This window comes from Gloeophyllum trabeum (assembly GCF_000344685.1).
Source record: "Gloeophyllum trabeum ATCC 11539 unplaced genomic scaffold GLOTRscaffold_00010, whole genome shotgun sequence".
NCBI classification, from domain to species: domain Eukaryota; kingdom Fungi; phylum Basidiomycota; class Agaricomycetes; order Gloeophyllales; family Gloeophyllaceae; genus Gloeophyllum; species Gloeophyllum trabeum.
Window position 1 is genome coordinate 841,550 of NW_006920419.1, and position 18,386 is coordinate 859,935.

At 54.4% G+C, this 18,386-nt stretch overlaps 7 protein-coding genes across 7 annotated transcripts; 3 read left to right on the forward strand and 4 right to left on the reverse strand.

Moving 5' to 3' along the window:
- Positions 1–523: 523 nt before the first annotated feature.
- GLOTRDRAFT_139796 (uncharacterized protein) lies at positions 524–1,590 on the forward strand (the record flags this gene model as incomplete). The annotated part of the gene is made up of 3 exons (XM_007869746.1): positions 524–693; positions 745–867; positions 936–1,590. The coding sequence occupies 3 exons, from the start codon at positions 524–526 to the stop codon at positions 1,414–1,416; spliced, it is 774 nt and encodes a 257-aa protein (XP_007867937.1). The 3' UTR covers positions 1,417–1,590.
- A 101-nt stretch (positions 1,591–1,691) lies between these two features.
- On the reverse strand, positions 1,692–4,178 carry GLOTRDRAFT_63247 (uncharacterized protein; the record flags this gene model as incomplete). The annotated part of the gene is made up of 5 exons (XM_007869747.1): positions 1,692–1,896; positions 1,958–2,346; positions 2,409–3,733; positions 3,783–3,959; positions 4,016–4,178. 5 exons carry the CDS (start codon positions 4,176–4,178, stop codon positions 1,830–1,832), a joined length of 2,121 nt encoding a protein of 706 aa, XP_007867938.1. The 3' UTR covers positions 1,692–1,829.
- Positions 4,179–4,291: 113 nt separating this feature from the next.
- On the reverse strand, positions 4,292–5,469 carry GLOTRDRAFT_117000 (putative methyltransferase C2A9.10; the record flags this gene model as incomplete). The annotated part of the gene is made up of 6 exons (XM_007869748.1): positions 4,292–4,421; positions 4,482–4,593; positions 4,649–4,802; positions 4,854–5,196; positions 5,250–5,371; positions 5,432–5,469. The coding sequence occupies 6 exons, from the start codon at positions 5,467–5,469 to the stop codon at positions 4,384–4,386; spliced, it is 807 nt and encodes a 268-aa protein (XP_007867939.1). The 3' UTR covers positions 4,292–4,383.
- Positions 5,470–5,778: 309 nt separating this feature from the next.
- Positions 5,779–7,405, forward strand: GLOTRDRAFT_78672 (NAD P-binding protein; the record flags this gene model as incomplete). Its single annotated transcript, XM_007869749.1, has 2 exons — positions 5,779–6,015; positions 6,074–7,405. The coding sequence occupies 2 exons, from the start codon at positions 5,779–5,781 to the stop codon at positions 7,403–7,405; spliced, it is 1,569 nt and encodes a 522-aa protein (XP_007867940.1).
- GLOTRDRAFT_63257 (NADP+-dependent D-mannitol dehydrogenase) lies at positions 7,177–9,309 on the reverse strand. Its single transcript, XM_007869750.1, has 11 exons — positions 9,156–9,309; positions 9,016–9,082; positions 8,938–8,949; positions 8,828–8,883; positions 8,745–8,768; positions 8,621–8,698; positions 8,460–8,563; positions 8,068–8,404; positions 7,867–8,010; positions 7,728–7,811; positions 7,177–7,678 (listed from the first exon to the last, which is right to left on the reverse strand). The coding sequence occupies exons 1-11, from the start codon at positions 9,189–9,191 to the stop codon at positions 7,589–7,591; spliced, it is 1,032 nt and encodes a 343-aa protein (XP_007867941.1). The 5' UTR covers positions 9,192–9,309; the 3' UTR covers positions 7,177–7,588.
- Positions 9,310–9,460: 151 nt separating this feature from the next.
- On the reverse strand, positions 9,461–15,929 carry GLOTRDRAFT_139800 (UCH-domain-containing protein). Its single transcript, XM_007869751.1, has 12 exons — positions 15,764–15,929; positions 15,465–15,712; positions 15,253–15,367; positions 12,462–15,197; positions 12,146–12,398; positions 11,070–11,169; positions 10,631–11,014; positions 10,326–10,574; positions 10,162–10,267; positions 10,012–10,098; positions 9,726–9,955; positions 9,461–9,679 (listed from the first exon to the last, which is right to left on the reverse strand). Exons 1-11 carry the CDS (start codon positions 15,902–15,904, stop codon positions 9,752–9,754), a joined length of 4,623 nt encoding a protein of 1,540 aa, XP_007867942.1. The 5' UTR covers positions 15,905–15,929; the 3' UTR covers positions 9,461–9,679; positions 9,726–9,751.
- Positions 15,930–16,174: 245 nt separating this feature from the next.
- Positions 16,175–18,305, forward strand: GLOTRDRAFT_117004 (uncharacterized protein). Its single transcript, XM_007869752.1, has 7 exons — positions 16,175–16,452; positions 16,509–16,718; positions 16,812–17,020; positions 17,074–17,236; positions 17,309–17,478; positions 17,541–17,936; positions 17,997–18,305. Exons 1-6 carry the CDS (start codon positions 16,201–16,203, stop codon positions 17,737–17,739), a joined length of 1,203 nt encoding a protein of 400 aa, XP_007867943.1. The 5' UTR covers positions 16,175–16,200; the 3' UTR covers positions 17,740–17,936; positions 17,997–18,305.
- The last annotated feature ends 81 nt before the right edge of the window (positions 18,306–18,386 follow it).

Consider the following 18,386-nt stretch of genomic DNA (forward strand, 5'->3'; position numbering starts at 1 on the left):
GCGCTGCAGCCATGCAAACACTGGTTAGAGACACGAGGGAGTAGAGCTGTGATATGCGTACATTCCAATCTTCGAGACAACTGCTCGAACGGCTCCTTGTCATAGAGCCCTAACCCGAAGAAACCCTAAATTTGCGCCAGGCCTGGGACGCATCCGCCGCATCATGTTATTGATATCCCTGAGTCGCGTTCGCACCGACTGAAACAAGCCCCTCAGCGTGGTTGAGATGATATTCATAGCAGCAGACTCGGATGCTGCCAGGAGTAGGGATGGGGAGCGAACATTAACCAGAGCACTCTGCTCATCGTCTCTGAGTCTCAGACTCAGCTGCAGATGCATCACGAAGGACCCGTTGTTCCGACAACGAACAAACGCGGACGTTCCTGAGAGCACAGAAACGTTTGCAGCAGAACAGTGTAACATACTTAGAATGAAGACAAAGGCCTGCAATGTTTATTATTATTATTATTGACTTACAGCGACGGACGTTGCCGGCGGCGTCTTTCCCTGCACAACATTCGCAATGCAGCCTCAGACTCCCGTTCATCACGACTCGGACTCCGAAGATGATTTAGACTACGTTCCAGACGACGACGGTGCCTCCTCAGACGACGAGGGAAACGACCGGGGTGCACAGCCTGAGGCCGCACCGCAGGCGTCAGTAACGGAGGAAGAGAAAGAGGCACAGAAACGGTGCGGCTCGTTCCTTTACGAACACCCCGGTTTCATCTCAGAGTGAAACAGAGCTCGCGATGCTTTATGGGCCAGCTTCCAGGCGTCCGTATCGTCCACGTCTACACCCAGCACGAGCCGGCCGAAGCTGGTGAAGATCGAAAAGCGGTACAAGTTCGCGGGAGAAGACGTCGTGTTTGTGAATCCTCTATCACATGCCTCACACCGGTCTGCTAACATACCATGACTTTGATGTAACACAGAGAAGTCAAAGAAGTATCTGAGGACTCAGAGGACGCGAAGAGATGGCCTCGATGGCAGCCCCCAGACTCCGAATCGCCTGCCACCCCTGCCTCCATTCCGGCCGTATCCTCAATCCAACCGCACAGCGCCCCACCAGAGGTAATAGCCCCAGAAGCTCAGCCGGTCCCCTCCTCCTCCACCCCTGCGCCCACACCCACACCCGCCACAAAACCACCCGCAAAGAAGCCCGGCCCGCGCAAGCCGAAGGTGACCCTCGCCCCCCTCCCATCCTCACAAAAGCCCAAGAAGCTTAGCACGCTCGAGAAGTCTGCGATGGACTGGCAGGCGAAGGCCGCGCAGGACCAGGCGCTCAAGGACGAGCTCGAGGCCAACCGGCGCGGCGGCGGGTACCTCGAGAAGGTGGAGTTCTTGCAGCGGGTGGACGAGCGGAGGGACGCGGCTCTCGAAGCTAATCGCTCCAGCAAGCGGAGGAAACTGTGAGCAGTCTCCAAGTTGCATTCGCGTGATTTGTCGTGTGTCGTGTTCTGTACTTAATGTACCTGGTCTCATTAATCTGTCAGTGTTGTATCCCATTGTATTATATTGAATGTATTTATGGTGCGCAGACGTGTCTGCGGCTTCGCCCTAATTTGTGAACCGCTCACTGTAATTCTGTATCCCAGTGCCCAGGCATGTCTCTACGAAAGAGAATCAGGCCCCTGTGGATTCGCATGCGAACAGCACCATTTACCGCGTTACAGGTGAGCACGAAGAATGAGAGCACAATTCATTTATTGGGTTAGCTTCACAGCATATGGTATGATACATCGGGAATATTGATAGCAGGATACAGACTAAAAATACAGGCGACTGCGGAAACACGGAGGGAGGCCGCGGGACATCATGCATCAAGTTCAAGCTGACTTGCAAACACTCTTGTGGGTCGACCAATGCGACTTTTGACAACCAGCATCGCAATACCTATAATCCGAGCCATCTTCATCAACCAAATGTGAATACTAGAAATGTCCATCCCACCCACCTTGCCTTATTACACCCCCCACACTTGCGCAGCACAGCGCTTGGGTTCCCGCACCACGAACACCGGTATAGGCTCACACTATTCACGTTCACCTTCGGGTGCGAGCACTTGTGCGGGTGGTCGCGCTCGCCGTTGTCAAGGTGCAAGTCGTCCAGCCACGCCGCAAGGTCGTCCTCCTGCTCCTCCTTCGACTTGTTGAGGAGTTCTTCGACGTCCTCGTGCGCCGCAACCTGCTCGTCGAAGCGGCGGACCACGTCGCCCCATTCTTGCACCGCGGACGGGTAGAGCGAGATGAGCGCGCGCCGGGTCAGGCGCAGCTCAGTGTTGGGTATTGGGTGGCCGCAGAATGCGCTGCACTCCTCGGCGACCTGCAATTTCTTCAATGCGTCCTGCACCATTGAATCAACGGAGGATTTAGTCATGCGAACTGTATCAGTGGAAAATGACGTACGTCCAACTCTTTCATCTCAGGAGACATATCGGGACCCTTGATGGTCAAGGTCAAAATAATGTACCAGTTCAGCATGTTCTTCATATGCCGCGAATCCGGCGGGGCGTTCTCGATGAACGTCTTTGCGTCTTCCAGGGCACTCGTCAAGAAAGCCACGCCCTCTTCCCACTTGCGTTCGCCGTGGTATCCATCAGGACTAGTCAGGATCCTGATTGCCAGCGTACCAGCATGGTCCACGGCACGATGGAGCAAGCCGAACCGTACGAACGGCGTGATCTGCCTCGCCTTCAAACCCTTCTTCGCATAGCGCAAGCCCAGCTCCATATCCGCCGTCATCGTGATCGCGTAGTAAAAGTACGCAACCTCGGGGTTGCGTTTGATCGCCTGCTTGCTGAGCTCGACGGCTTGCGGTATGCGGCCCTTCATGATCATGTACTTTAGCTCGACAATGTCTGCTTGATCCAGATCGCCCTTGGACCGAAGCGCCTGCGCGCAGTGCGGGAGCGCGTCCGACCACATCGTGTACGGCAACCCGAGGTCGATGTTCACGCGCTTCCCCGTCTCCTCGTCGCTCTGGAACATCCCCTCCGTCATCGAGAACTCCGTCGTCGTGATCAGGCGCGCCACGACCCTGCCCAGCTTGTAGAAGTCGCGGTCCTGCGCGTTCTGCATCATCGCTTTGGTGTGCTCGTTCATGCACTGCAGCGTGAGGTAGACGTCACACCGCGTCGGCCCGTACGCCATCAGGACGTCGTTGAGGTGCGGAGGGAAGCCACGGCGCAGCGCCGCCAGCATCTTCTGGGGGTCGCTGTGCCTCTGGTCTGGCTCGGCGATGTCGTTGTGGTAGCGGATAACCCCGCACAGGCCTTCGCAACGGATGTTAATGTCCTTGACTCGTAGCACCGCGACGAGGAAAGTGAGCGCCGGTTGGAAAGCCTTGTAGTCTTTCCAACTGTGCATTGTTGCGCCGGATAGAAGACCAGCCGCGTGCGAGATGAGATAGTAGGAAGCCCTGGGGTTCCGTAGCTCGCCTACCGTAGTTCGGAGCACCTGCGGGATATCTATCGTCTTGAGGATCTTGGGATCGGGCTTTTGCTCTACAGCGACTACTGCAGCGATCGAATGGCACATAACTACCAGACATAGCTCTGCAACTTTAGCATCGTCTGGGTTTTCGTGGATCACCTCCAGGAGAGCGGGCGTCTTCTTTGCGATTTCGATGCGAGACTCCACGCCGCCATGGTGCGTGACCGTAGACAGAGCTCTCAATGCTAAGTGCCGGCATGCGGGCACGTACAATAAGGGAATGAGCTTGGTCAAGAATCCTAGATGATAGATAGGTTATTGCATCGTCCAGGTACTCATGGAACGTACCTGCCCGGAAGAGTTTGTCTCGCAGAATAGAGTCTGCGCACATTTTGGCCCAAATCCCGATGATCCCCCCTAATACTCTCTCGTTTCCCTGGTTATTCTTGTAGGCTTCGTCTAGCCGGCGATATACTTCATCGAAATTTGCGTGAACTTTTTTCAGCCCATTTCTCGTGGTAAGATCTTTGCACGAATGAGTACGACGATGTAGAGACAACCTCACAGGACAGAGAACTAACCTGGGAGTTGAAAATGTTCACAGAGGATGTGGACGGTCGTATCCCACCCCTCCGACTGATCAATGTCATCTACAAACGCTTCTCGTGCATATGTCTGTGCCGGCGATTTGGTCCGTGTCGTCTTGGTCTTCGCCTTCGACTTGCTCTTACCTGGCCCAGGCATGCTCGTCCCACGAAACTTGGGCCACACAGAGCTGCAAGGAGGCGGATAGAGTGAAGGAAAGATACGCGACGCAACAAAGGCGCATTTAGAATAGCAGTCCCAAAATAACTCGTGAGTGTCTGTCACGTGACATCGATCGCGTCGCGTCTCATTAAGCCCAATCGGGATATCCAACTACAGACGCGAAAAAAGCAGTAAGCCGCGCCTATACTTTAGTATACAGTTCTACAGGACGCTTGAAGCCTGCGTCGAACATTGTAATCTCAGCCAAATTTGCCATATTTCAGAGGAGAAGAAACACACCTCCTTCGCCAGGAGCTCCTAGACGTTTTGCTTCGCTGAACCCTATTTTCTTGAGTTCTCTCCCAAAATTATCCGGCTTAAGTTGGAGAGTGTTCCCAATTTCCTTCAGTGTCTAAGGAAGAAAATTAAGACAGAGACCCCGTCAAGCAAGTGCTATATGGACTAACAGGATGTAATCGCTTAGCCTTCCCGTACGAATCCCAAGGCTGGGGTTCAAGAACGAATGAGCCACCAGGCTTGAGTGCGTCGAACACCCGTTGGAAGAACTTGATCAAGCCACTGTCTCCCCCGTTCAGATGTATCCACTTCGATACGGAGAACCTATATGTACGTCATGAGCAGAGCTAACACATGAGCCATTGGGTCACGTACGCGACGATCACATCGTACCCTTCCGCATCTTCAGGAATACTGCTCTCCACCCAGTCCGCAGCCCGGAAAGACAGATTATGAGGAAATTTGTGAGCTTCAGTAGCTTCAAATGCGGGGATAGGCAGAGGGCCGAACATGAACTCGCAGGATGCGGGGAAGTAGTCATATTCAGTACGCGCGGCCAAGCCGGATGCGTCTGGCTCGCGTTTCCGCTTCCTATCGTCTGAAGGTTCAGAAGGAGGGCGTTGGAGACTCCAAACTGTCCGCCGGCGTTTCCAGGCCGCCCGAACGAGGGTCTCGTCAATGTCCACACCGACGACTCTACGGGCGCCCCATTTCTGTGCTGTTGAGGTTCTCAGTAAATACGAAGCATAACATCGCGACAGTGATACGTACCTATCTCGCACGTCACCCATCCTTCGTTGCACCCTATGTCAAGGACACGCTTCCCTTCGAATATTGAAGGTGGTAAGAGAGCTAATCGCGGGTCCGCGTTCGAGGGTCGCTTGGAGTAGTAACTGAGGATCGTGCTTCAGACGACGGTATGAATGTTTTGGGATTGTAGCAAGTGCTCTTACCCGTGATAGTTGCCGTGGATAGGAATGTCGGAAGTCATAAGTCCTGGCGGAAATTTACCTCCGAAATGACTTCCTCTTGTCGTGTCTCCGCATCTGCGCAGCCTGTCGGCAGCAAGGCGTTCAAGCAACGGCGCCTATGTCTTGTTCAAAGTTCAGCGCTGCTCCGCGGTAATTCATAAGGTTTGGGATGGAACTGGTAATTCGGGACATGCTGGCGGGGAAGCAAGGCCTTTGGCAGCCACATCCTCCACGTCGGACCACTTCAGTCTCTCGTCCTTGTCGACTCACGTCGTCTACGATTCCTCCTAGGCTTTACGCCGGGAACTTTGCCTGACATGAGCGGTACGATGTCCTGGTTGAACTGGCTCATTGTTTCCGGGGTGCTAGTCGCTTTACTCGTCATCTACATCAAACAGAATGACCGCAAGCTCATGCAACTACCGCCCGAGGCAGCTTCATTCAATCCCAAACGCATGACAGCCGAGTCTTCCAGAGAGGCAGCAGAGCGGCTGGCGAACCAGCCCAAGTTGATCGAGGATTACCTGCCGCCGAAGACGGGGCGGAGGTACATCGTGGTCGGTGGGGTATGTTGCATTCAACCTCGGTATATGCGTGTCTATCTGACAGGTTTGTTGAACGAAGGCAGGGTTCCTGGGCGGGTGGATTGTGGTTCACCTGCTCAAACGGGGCGAAGACCCCCGGCGCATCCGAGTGCTCGATCTGCGCACCCCGACGCGCCCCGACTTGACCACCGGCCCCGCGAGGGACGTCGACTTCCGCCAGGTCGATATCACCAACGCCTCTGCCATCCTGGACGCGTTCAATGCGCCCTGGCCAGAGACTGACGGGCCCGAGCCTGAACTGACCATCTTCCACACCGCGGCGGGCATCCGCTTCTACGAGCGCCATCCGTCGCTCGTGCCCAAGTCCGCGAAGGTGAATGTGGAGGGCACAAGGAACGTCATAAGCGCTGCGCGGGCTATTGGAGCCAGCATCCTCGTATACACCTCTTCTGGCTCCATCACCGTCCGCCGCAGTCGGTTCTGGCTGTGGCCCTGGGAGAAAGAGCCGAAGTACTTCGTGCAGACGCTGAATGACGACGACAATATCATCCCAAAGCAGCACGACCAGTTCTTCTCTAACTATGCTGTAACGAAACGAGAGGCGGAATCGCTGATCCGCCAAGCAGACGGTACATCCTCTGGCAACGGCGTGCTCAAAACGGGCGCCCTGCGGCCTGGAAACGGAATATTCGGTCCTGGTGGCGATATACTGTGCGGCGCGTACCTCGTCCGCAAGGACAACCCGACGTGGATCGGACACATCCTGCAGAACTTTGCCTACGTCGAGAATGTATCTCTCGCGCACTTGAACTACGAGCAAGCTCTACTGGAGAACCTCAAGGGTGCGAAACCAGATCTGGGTGGCCAGGCGTTCGCAATCAGCGACCCCGGCCCTCCTATCACTTACGGCGATGTCTATATCGCGCTCTCGACGCTGACGAATGGGGAGACCAAGTTCCCCTTGCTCTCGCCTACGGCAATGCTGCTGCTTGCTCACATGTTCGAAGCATACTACCTGGCGCGGTTCTTCCTGCTCGACTCACCCTCCTCGTTACTCCATCTGCTCGGCTCCCTGCTCCCGGCGATCGGAGGCGACCTTGTTAACCTGCAGCCGTCCATGTTCGCGTTAACAATGGTGCACCTGATTTTCGACGATTCTCGTGCGCGGCTACCGCCTTCTAAAGGTGGGATAGGTTACACGGGCGCTTGGACGACGGAAGAGGGACTATGTAAACTTGTGGAGGAGTTCAAAACGGGCGGGGGACACGGAGAGGAGAGGTCTATGGGTGGTGGGGTTAGCTTCGGTTTTGGACTCGTAAAAGCTCAAAGCGGGGTTCATAACATCGAGAAGAAATTGGGGAACGGTCTCGTTGAGCGGCTAGAGGTGGACGCCACGGAAGCTCTGAACTAGTTGGGGTTTCCCCCAGGGCGCGCCATACCCTTCAATATGCTTATACACCTTGCAAAATCGCCAGCTATACTTCCGCACGGGCTATTCGATCGACTATATTCCGCATCCATTACTGTACTTTGGGGGGGGGGGAGGTGATATGTCAAGTGTTGTGTTTATGTATCGTTAATCTGTACTTCGAGATCAGGGCTTCACTGCAATCTTCACTGCCCCGCGGTTCTCCATCTTTTCCAGAACCTTATGCCAGTCGTCAAGGCTCAGGACGTCAGTCACCTGCAAGGTGTCATGATTCGTGCTTGCATCCAACGTAGACAAGACTTACGATCCCCTTGGTCTTGATCTTACCGCTCTCCAGGTAAGCCACCGCGCGGGGGAAGCAGTGCGTCTGCGCAAATGACCCAATGATCTGCATTGATATATGGTCAGTGCCCTCTCTAGCTTTCAGAGAGTGGAGTCAGTACGTTGATCTCATCACCGAATATCTTGGATGGTTTCCAGTGGACCAGAGCGGATTCGTCGTATACGCCGTATATGAGGAGAGTTCCTCCTCGGCGTACGTAGTTGATTGCTTCGTTCGCGATCTTCTCAGTACCTGTGGCCTCGACCTAACGATAATCGCGGTCAATATCAGCCGCCCGTTGACATAGTCAAACGATGCATACCACAACATCGAAGCCATAAGGATAGTCTTTCTTCAGTTGCGCCCACTGTGCTTCTGGGTTCTTCCTATCCAATTCGATGTATTCGTCCGCCGCGTCCAGCTGCCTAGCAATCTCGGTCTTCGGCCCCTTGGGCGCAGCGATGACCACCTTCGACGCGCCGTTGATTTTGAGTAGCTGGGATAGCACAAGTCCCGTGGGGCCGGCGCCGATGAGCAGTACCTCCACGCCGACGGGCGCGTTGAGCTTGTCCATGCCGTGCACGGCGCATGCTGTGGGCTCGACCAGCACTGCTTCCTCTTCGCTCAGGTTGTTGATCTTGTATACCTTCTTGACGTCGCTGTCATTCCCGTCGGTCTGGTGCGAGAAGAGAAGAGTGGAGGCGAATGACTGACAATGCAATGTAGTCCGCGAACCCGCCCGCGACGTGCACGCCTCTACCCTGATAATTCTCACAGAGGACATGCTTTCCCCTGCGGCAGTAGAAACAGTTCTCGCACTACACAATGGATACTAGTGAGAGCTGCTTATGATTCGTATGGGAATTTGGACAAACCAGTATAGATGGGTCTGCTACACATCTGTCGCCAACGGCGAACTCTTTGACATGTTTCCCTATAGCGGCGATGGTGCCCTATAGAACATAAGTAAACTATTATACAGCTCTCGTAATTCCTCACCGTTATCTCATGCCCTGGGATTAGCTACGAGATGGCCTGGGGTTAACGACGCTGTACAGCAGTGTAGGTGACTGAGCACGAACAGGGAATTGCGCCCCAAATTCGCCGACATGGACATGTCCGTCGGTTCCGCAGACGCCTCTCCATATAATCAGTATCCAGGAGAACAGATATGCGTGCTCATGGTACTCACCACAACACGATACTGGAACGTCGGGTTACCTACATCAGCGTCCGACTCCCAATTGTTTGAATTGAATATACTGCAAACCTTTCACGAGTACTTGATCATCCGTGATCTGGGGAATTGGTACTTGTTTGACACCAAACTGTTTTGGCTTTGACGGTAGTTAGCCTTATCACTGGCAGAGTGCACAAAGGGTGAAGGTATAGCAATCAGAGATAACATACCGCGTCGTAATATAATGCATTCATCAGAGTCGTCATCTTTGTATGCCCGTTAACGTTGACTGGTCAGTTCGTGATGCAAATTAACTCTTGCGTTTCCTAGGAGGATCTTAGCGTTGGGATACGAGTTCAGCACACTCCTATATCTCGCTTGAGGACTGTCCATGGTGGATGCCCGATTCCGAGATAAAGCCGTATATTGAAGCAGTTGACTCGGCACGCGGGCCACATATCCGGTTCAACCTGCACAAGTGGCGCAGCTTTAGACACGATGCAGCCACACTAGAGCCACACGGGCAGAGTCGTTGGTCTATCATACCTAGTACATTACTTCAAAAATCAGTGCAAAATCTATGCCCTTACATCTGGGGAGCACACGGAGCCAGCAAACAGCGAAAAGAGACGCGAACCAGGGACTCGGAATGGGTAATGAGGTACTGAAGCAGAAAGGACGTAAGATAGCGATATTACAATCACAGAGGGAATACAATGCCCGGGTAGCGAGATTCCAGCAATGGTATAGGTTACTACACTCGCCGTTAGCGTGCGGATCAAAGTGGAAGGAGGGCTCACCATTAAATAGATAGCTATCCACGCTACTATGTGGGGAGCAACCTCTTGCGCTCCAAGAGAAGAACGGAGATCACAACATGATCGAACGTCTCCTGACTATCCAGCCCGGCAACTTCAAGAATCGCAGGAGAAGACACAACGACGACATCCTTGTCATCCGAGTGAGGCGGGCTGAAAGAGGCGACAAGCGGTGTGGTATCTCGGCCCCCAGTGTAGTTCACTCGGTGACACTGAAGTCGTGTTCTTTTAGCGACTACCATGGCATGAACAACAGCAATTAACCGACCTTCTTCAACTGGTCCGAGCAATTCCACAGCAGTTGCGTACGTCCAGGGAATTCCCAAGACCAAGGGTTCCTCCATGAAAACGCCGACTGTAACCGAAGTTGGAGATAGTCAGTCAGGTCTCCTATCAGCGGGTACAAAGCACGAATCACAGTTTTATGGTTGCCAGCGCCCTTCCTGAGAGCCTTATTCAGCCAGACCTTCGTACTACCCACTCGGACCGTCCCACCCTTCTTTCCATGTTCAGGGTTTCCGATTCTGCATGACCTACCCGTCACGATGGGATTGCACGGATAGTAGTAGGAAATAGACTTACTCAATCTCGCCGATGACCTCCCCCTCCGCAGAGCCTCCTCTCCTGATGGTGGTAATGAACGCTGTCCCGGGAAGAAAACAATTCATGCCGACTGAGATGTGGTACTCGGCCTGCCTGATACGCTCAGCAGTTCCCGTGACTTCCAACGGGGACAGAATCATAGAGTTCCATGACAACTGAGAAAAAGAGTAGCGGGCGGTATGATTCGATGGCCTCCCAGGTGACTGAGCGCTGTCAAAGCTACCGGGCCTGGAGGTATGTTTAGCGTGTTGCCGGTGACTAGAAACTGAACTGGGACGGCTCACGTAGCTAAGTGTAAGGGGCTTGGAGGTTCGCCTGAAGCCCGACGTACGGGGTGCCACGATGGGCTAGTGTAACCATTGGGAGGGTGACCATTACTTGAGCCAGAGCTCTCTGACCCGCGAGCTCGTCTGTGGTTGACCGCAAGGTGATTCTCGGGGTACGACGATCCTGGTTCCATAGGCGGGGAGGGGAGCGGGCTCATCGGTGCGGGAGGGCTCGGCAAATCACGCCGGACACTCCTGGCTCGACCATTCGCAGGGAGGCCATCTTCCGGTCTTGGACGGCTCTGGTACACGGAGGACTCTCGCGGTCTTGCCTGAGGATTTAGCATGGGTCTGTAGTCCTCCTCGCTAGGTTGCGTGACACCCGATGTTGGAGACATGTACCTAGTATCCAGGCGATTCAGCGTCAACGCCCGGGTGACGCACGGCACGCACGCACCTCGGTGGGGGACTCAGAATCCTCGAGCCCGGGGAGAGAGGTTCCGGTTCTGCTGTTAAGAAATCCATGGAGGAGTGCCTTGGTTGGGAGAACGACATGTCTGCGCCAGTCACAACTTAGGCTTAAGAGCGGCACCCCGACATAATACCCATTTCACGGTCGCCCCCCTACCAGAGTCGCGGGAGCGCGGCACATCTAGACATCAGGGGCAAGGGGAACATTGGACCGACTACACGTCGCCCTACCCAGTCACCTTAAGTGCTCGCGAACGTGCGTCGGTGGCTGCGGCTTATGGAACATTCCAAAGGCGCCCAACGAGCGCTGCCCCGGTCGTGAGTTGTCCGTCTTCCAGAAGCTGTAACTTAGGGTTGCGATGGGTTTGCATCCTCGATTGTGTGCCTGAGATGGCTGTTTTCCTGACATATGAGGACGGATGTGGCAGGAGATGTTTGTGTGCGAACAATTCCCGAATTGAATCCAGCGACGGCTCCCTTTCAGTCCGCGGCTATCTGCATCAAGGACGGATACGCAGACACACGGATGTTCTCAGGATTGGTGTTTGGTTACCGTTGAACTCAGGAGGGCAGTGAACTCTAGCAGCGGACCCCGGCCTATCGATCCAGTGCGCGAGTCGGTGCAGGATATATAACTGAGAAGCAGAGCATATATAATCTATTCATGCGTACGTCCTTCAGCTGCTCTCTTGTATCTCTCTGCCTCCCATCGACCTAAAGGCGTTCGCCTGTCATAAGGAACGAACTGTCAACGTTGTAAGGTTCATGTATCACTGTCAGTGAAGTCCCGAGCTCGGCGCTGAGAAACTGATGGGCAGTCTGCCGTCGGAACGCCACTTCAGTCTTGAGAATCACTCTGCTGGAACAAGACCAAGCGTAAAGGTGGAATATCAATGATGGACATACAGAGATTATAGATAGGATGTGCTTTCAATACAGATCAATACAGGGACAATAGGCTACACGGCATTGACAATTCAGGTTGATTCTATCCAAGTCCGAGACACCGCCAGTCCCACAGTCCCAAATGGATCCAAGACAACTAGACTCTCTCATACATACATAGATAGGCTTTCGCTTTCAGAACTTCATCGAGCGTCGTCAGTCTCACTACGGTATCGCTGATGTATGCCCACTGGCGCGGGGAATCCGCAGGCTTGGTGGCACCGCTAGATGCAGACTGAGCTTGTGACTGCGCGTTGCCCGGCTGTGCGTCACCGGACAGCTCTCCTGTGGAGGACTGTTGTGATCCCGAGCGCCGCAGCGGTGAACGTGCATCAGGCAGGGCGGTGTATGCAATGTAGTGGCCCCCAAGCTGACATAGGGTACGGCGCAATCAGCATTGGCCAAGGCACAGGAGAGGCGGCAGGGAACCTACCATATTCCCGATATGCACAACCACGGCATAGAGCCGGTACATACACTTCTCGCGACCCTTCGAGCGTAAAGGCAGCTCGGGTCTTTGCTCGACCCCGTCCGTGCCCAGTCCAAAATCCTCCTTATGGGGGGCAAGGTACGGCCCAAGGTCGAGGTACTCAGGGAACGATACGAAGTCATCCAATTTCTTGAAGCCGCTGGAAAACGACGAGAACGCCGGGTGCTTCGAAACTTGCTGGAAACGCTTCAGGTGAATGATGAGAATAGGCGGTGCCGTCGCGATGAGATATCGTTTGTATGCCCTCCGCATGATGACCTGTTTGGACCGGGGAATCTTCTTTTTCTCCGACACTCGAGTGGTACTGTTATCCGCCGAGGTGGCGTTCGACTCGTTCCCCAGAGACAGGCCGAGACCCATTGCAGATCGCGAGGCAGAGGACAGATTCTCCTGAGACATGACGGGGGACGCGTAAGGCGACATCATGGGCGATCCATCAGAGAACCCAGTGACACTGCTAGAAGCATTGCTCTCGGTGTCTGAGTCCTCACTATCGCTGTCCAGGTCGCTGTCAGACTCGTCTCCTTTACTCTCTCGCTTCGACCGGCCGAAACGGATTCGCGGGGCCCTCAGTGAATCCTTGGATGAGGAGGCCTGCGGCGGGTCCTGCGGCAGGTCCGGGAGGGGTCGCTCGGATCGTGCTTTCACCGTCTGAGCAGAAGTCAAAGGCGACTCCGGAGCGGTGGTGGAGATGGAGGGGATTGGGAGACCACCGTACGCGGACACGGGCGGATGAGGCGAGATGTTAGCTTGGGGAGCATCACTGCCCGGCTCGTCAGGCAGGTTAAGTGGTGCTGGCGGGGCACTAGGCTTCGACCGATATGCAGGAAGCAAGTATGAAGCTACGGTCGCTGCTACGGACGATAGCGATGTTCCATCATCCCCTTGCGCATTGAGGATAGAGGACTCCGTCGACCGGGCTGACTGGGCGCTCAGAGAAGCAGTGGATGAAGCAGGAGACAGTATCTCTGAGGCAGCCTCCGGGAGAGCCACAGGCTCTGAGGAAGCATTTCTAACCGAAGCCGGTAAGGACACAGGCCGTATCGCTGGAGATGCCGAAGGAGAACGCTCGGGAGCGTTTTCTGATCGGCCGCGAGTTTCAGACTTCTTCTCCTGGGGTGAGGATTCCTCACTGTCTTCTTCGCTATCGGAGTCTTCCACGTCGATGCCCGCACGCGGTTTAATCTCCTTACCAGCCTTAGATGAGCGACTGTAGTAGGTACCGTTAGCAATCTTCCAGCACCTCCTGCACCCCACCATATTGTCACCATCCAGGACTTCCACGGACGTGAATAATCTAAGGCATTCTTCTATACTTGGGAGGTGACCTAACTTAGCCCAAAGATTCTGTGCCGCGGTGCTTGTCGCTGAGTGGGGCGGGTGATGGTGCCCATGGCCGTGATGGTGAGGATGTGCTCCTGAGAACGAAGGTGGTCTGAACATAGCCAACGGTGAAGAAGAAGGTGGCAAGGGGACATCAGCAAGAAGTCTCCGGAGATATGCTGACTCCTCCCTGGACAGCTTTGGCGGCCGAGGCGTCTTCACATGCTTGCTGCCGATTAGAGATGGGCTCCCAGCCCTTCTGATAATAGGCAACCGAGGAGAACCCGACACGAAAGGCGAGGCTGTGAGATTGGGCGAAGGACTCGCGCCGCGAGAAGGAATGTCTTCCCCTCCCTTGATCGCAATGGCCGGGGAAGGGGGCTGCCCAAGTTTGAACTCGGTCGAGCTGAAGGTCTGCGCGAAAGATGCTGGAGAGGATGGAACATCCTCGTTATATGCGGCCTTAGACTTACTACGCTCAGACCTGCTGGACCGAGACCTCTCCATCGACCGGCTCTTTCTTTCCCGGTCCTTCTTCCCGATCCCCATAGACATGGACATACTTATTCGTCTGCCAAGTTTGACCCAGTCATTGTCATCCTTGTCCTTATCCTTCTTCTCCTTCTCCGGCCTCTCTTGCTCGACGAATTCTATGTGGTCTCTGTCGAGAGACCCTTTCTCCTCTGACTGCTTGGCCTCTCCGTCTCCTATCTCCTGCCATTCATCCTGCGGGGGGCCTTCTAATTCAGTGCTGGCAGCAAGACTCATAGGGCCGGTCCTAGGCGGCTCTTCTGTGACGGGGGTTGCGTCTATACTTCGTCGTCTGACACGGTCCTCAACCGGCGGCTCATGATCAGCAGCCTGCTGTGAGCTCCGCCGAATGGGGCTTGCAGGTACCGACGACGACCGGACACTTTGATTCGGAAGTTGTCCAGGGCTGGTACCCGGGCGCAGTCTAAGCTTCTTCGCAAACGTCTTCAGCTTGTCCCGTTTACGCTCCCGGACGTAGTCCTCGGGTTTGATACTCAAACTGAGATCATTGAAGTCCTCGTACGTGCATGAGATGTGTTTGCACTTCTCGCACACCAGTATGCTGGCGAGCTTTCCGCCGAAGAGCATATCTGAGAAAGTAGCGAGCTTCTCTTCATCGGGAATAGGCGGGGATGTGGGATCATCGTCAACCACAGGACCCGGATGCTCTGAGGTAGATACTTCTGGGACTGTGGACAGTGAGGACCGGACGGGTGGTGGACGTGGCGAGGCAGTTCCTGCTGTGGAAGTGGACGCTGAAGGTTGCTTAGGTGATCGTTTGCGTTTGCGCTTGGACGGTGGGGGAGGCTGCCGCTTCTTGATAATCTGTGCGAGCACATTAGATAATTTAGTTCAGACCATGAACACAGGGTGGTCTTACATCTTTCTCCTCCATTCGCATGGCATCGAGTAAATGACTCAGGAATTCATGGGCGTCCTGCTGGCGAAAATCCAAGTACTGGTCGTACTTACGGCCGATCGCCGACAGCAGATCCCTGACAGCCTATCAGTACGCAGGAACATATCACAGCATATGAGAGATAGAAAGGTATGTATATGCAGCAGGAAGGGGATGACGGGTGGAAGACGCACTTTGGACTCATTGATTCTCGCCGTCTGTCATTCTGGATGTCCCAAGCTTTCTCCATGACCCTGAAGAACGTATCCCCTAAGGGCATACCTTCCACCCACTCCTTCTCGTAGTCGCCACCCAGCCTATGGCCATTGGTGAGTTGGGGCGACCGACTGGACAATATCGGAGGAGTGGATGTGGCGTTCTGTATGGATGGGGGAATAGGTTGAAAGTGGACTAGATTATACAGTAGAGGCGTAGCTATCAGCTGTAAAGTTGTCAGAGCCCTGGAGCCTCAGTATTGAGCGATACAACGTACCCCTTGCAATACAGAGTTCATGAAACAAGTATTTCCATGGTTAATCAAGCCCGGAGGAAGGTATGCTTCCTTCTCCTGTTCTTCTCGCTGCCTCCGGAGTTCATAGAGCTCCTGCGTAGTTGGCTTCTTGCCCTTGGCCATCTAAGCTGGCGTGAGAGGCAGTAATTTCGCAGAATTTCAGACGAGTACGCTCAAGCCACAGACAGAATAAATGGCAGACACGAGTGAAGTGAAAGCTCTAGAAAGGGTGCCTACGATGATTTAACATTCTATAGTCTTCGCCCCGACATTACTGCGAGCCCCAGGTTTAGCCTGTACCTGAAGTCACCAAAAGCAGGACATAGATTGGCTTACGTAACCCCCCCCCCCAAGAATCCTCGCCACGTGCGGCAAATAGTACCAAATAAACACTTCTTCTACTGCGACCATCATCAGCCATGTCGTCGAAGCGCAAATGGGACGACCCAGCAGAGGGCGAGTCGGCGTCGAAAGCTGTCAAGGTCGAGGACGGGAAGAGCGCGTCTGAAGCAGCAGCCGCAGCCGCCGCCATTGCTGCAAAAATCGCTGCCCAATACGCAGGCGCATCGCCGCTCGGCAAGGACCCCCACGACGCTGACTTCACGCATGATATCGACATTAACGATGTCAGAAATAGGTACATGTTGACGAAGGGATCTACCCAGCAGCAGGTTAGTTGCAATGAGCGGAGATGGCACGTCTGCTTTCCTTGACCTCCGCTAAACAGATTCATGATGAAACGGGTGCTTCAGTTAGCACGAAGGGAACATGGTACCCAGATAGGGCAAAGGCGACCGAGAAGGACCCGCCGCTGTATCTTCACATCTCTGCCTCATCGAGGGAAGTGTTGCAGAAGGCGATAGACAAGGTTAATGAGCTCATTAATACGGATCTGGGACCTTTGGTGGAGGATAAAAGCTCTCGACTACGCGAGAAGGTGAGTGCACTCATCTCCGTTTTGGTCCACGAGCGGATCCACATCGCTGCTGGTTTATGCCCGGCTTGTCTCACATTCTGACTGATAACGTAGCGGAAATGGCCTGAAGAGAAGCTCCCGATCGGACTGGAGTCCATCCGCAACTTCAACGTGCGGGCGAAGGTTGTCGGACCTTCCGGTCAGTTCGTGAAATATATCCAAGCGGAAACGGGGACTCGGGTTCAGATCAAAGGTCTCGGTTCCGGATTCGTCAACCAAGAGACGGGACGTGAGGAGGAAGTGCCGATGTATATTCATGTAACGTGCGTCAGATCGTTTAGCGTAGGTCTCCTGAGTCTAATGCTGCGGTTTCCAGTGGCCCCGATGAATCCCAGGTAGCTCGCGCAAAAGTGCTTACGGAAGACCTGCTTGAGGTAGTGCGCGCCGAACACGCCAAGGTTGCACAGTGGCTTCAGCACCAGCAAATGGAACTACATCAAGCGCAGATGCAATATGCTTCCTACGCTGCTGCGTATACCGTACGTGCAGTGTCACTGACTGCGCGGATCTTGTGGCGTAATGCTGACATACCTTCTCGCATCGGCTTCTAGGGTTATGCTCCTCAGCCGGGCGGCGCTCCTCCGCCACCTCCAGGTGCATCTCCACCACCACCACCTCCTGACGGGAGCCAACCCCCACCTCCTCCGGGCGGTGCCCCAGCAGGGGCCGGTCAAGGCGCTGTTCCGTCAGCGAATGACGTGGATGCGTACGCCGCATATTGGTAAGGATACACCGCGAGCCTTCATATCTGCCTGTTGAAGTCTAATCGTTGGCGTCTTTCAGGGCTGCATACGGCTACGACGTGAACTCTCCGCAGTTCAAGGAATGGGCTGCAAGCCAGCAACAGCAATACGCTCAATACTATGCTCAACAAGGATACGGCACGCCCAGCCAAGTGCCTGGAGCTTCTCCGCCCGCTCCGAATGGTGCCGCCCCTCCTCCACCTAGCGACCCAGCACCCCCTCCACCACCTCCAGCTTAAGCCCTAGTCATGGTTTAACTCACATATCTGCACCGTTGTGAGAGAGACTGAACACTTAACACTGCGATATCTTTTAGGGATCTGGGTAGCATAATGTTTCTGAATCGGCATGTAGAGTGCATTGCGTTTGATCTCTTGACTGTTGTCGTCTAGCTATCTAGGTGCTGCTGTCCTACCGTGGTGGGCGAACGCAAGGGGTGAGTTTGCCACAGTATGATAAGGGTGTCAAGCTGCGTTTATGACGAATGTGAATGCAGTAGTACGGACCGTGATGGTGTGACGGAAGGACGGGCGAATTGCAACAGTAAGTGAGGGAATGAATGCGTAGAGATGGCCTTGTTCCGCATGTCCTGCAATTTCCGCGTCAACTCACGGGGCCTTCGCGTCTCCAGCTACCTCTCAAGCTGCCTTGGGCACAAGTGAAATGTCGTCTCTTTCGCCGTGACCGTAGGTGTCTGTACATCATAAATCCTCCGGGTCGCTGTAGGTGATATAAAAGTCGCCTATGTTCCGTGTGGCGTCCAAGAATTACTCATGGGAGCACGCCGCAATCTCTGCAGCCTGCGGGAGGATTGCAGTCATAGGTGTATTGAAGGTGTATAATTATGCCGAAGCAGATGGACTTCCACCTCATCTCTTTATGTGCG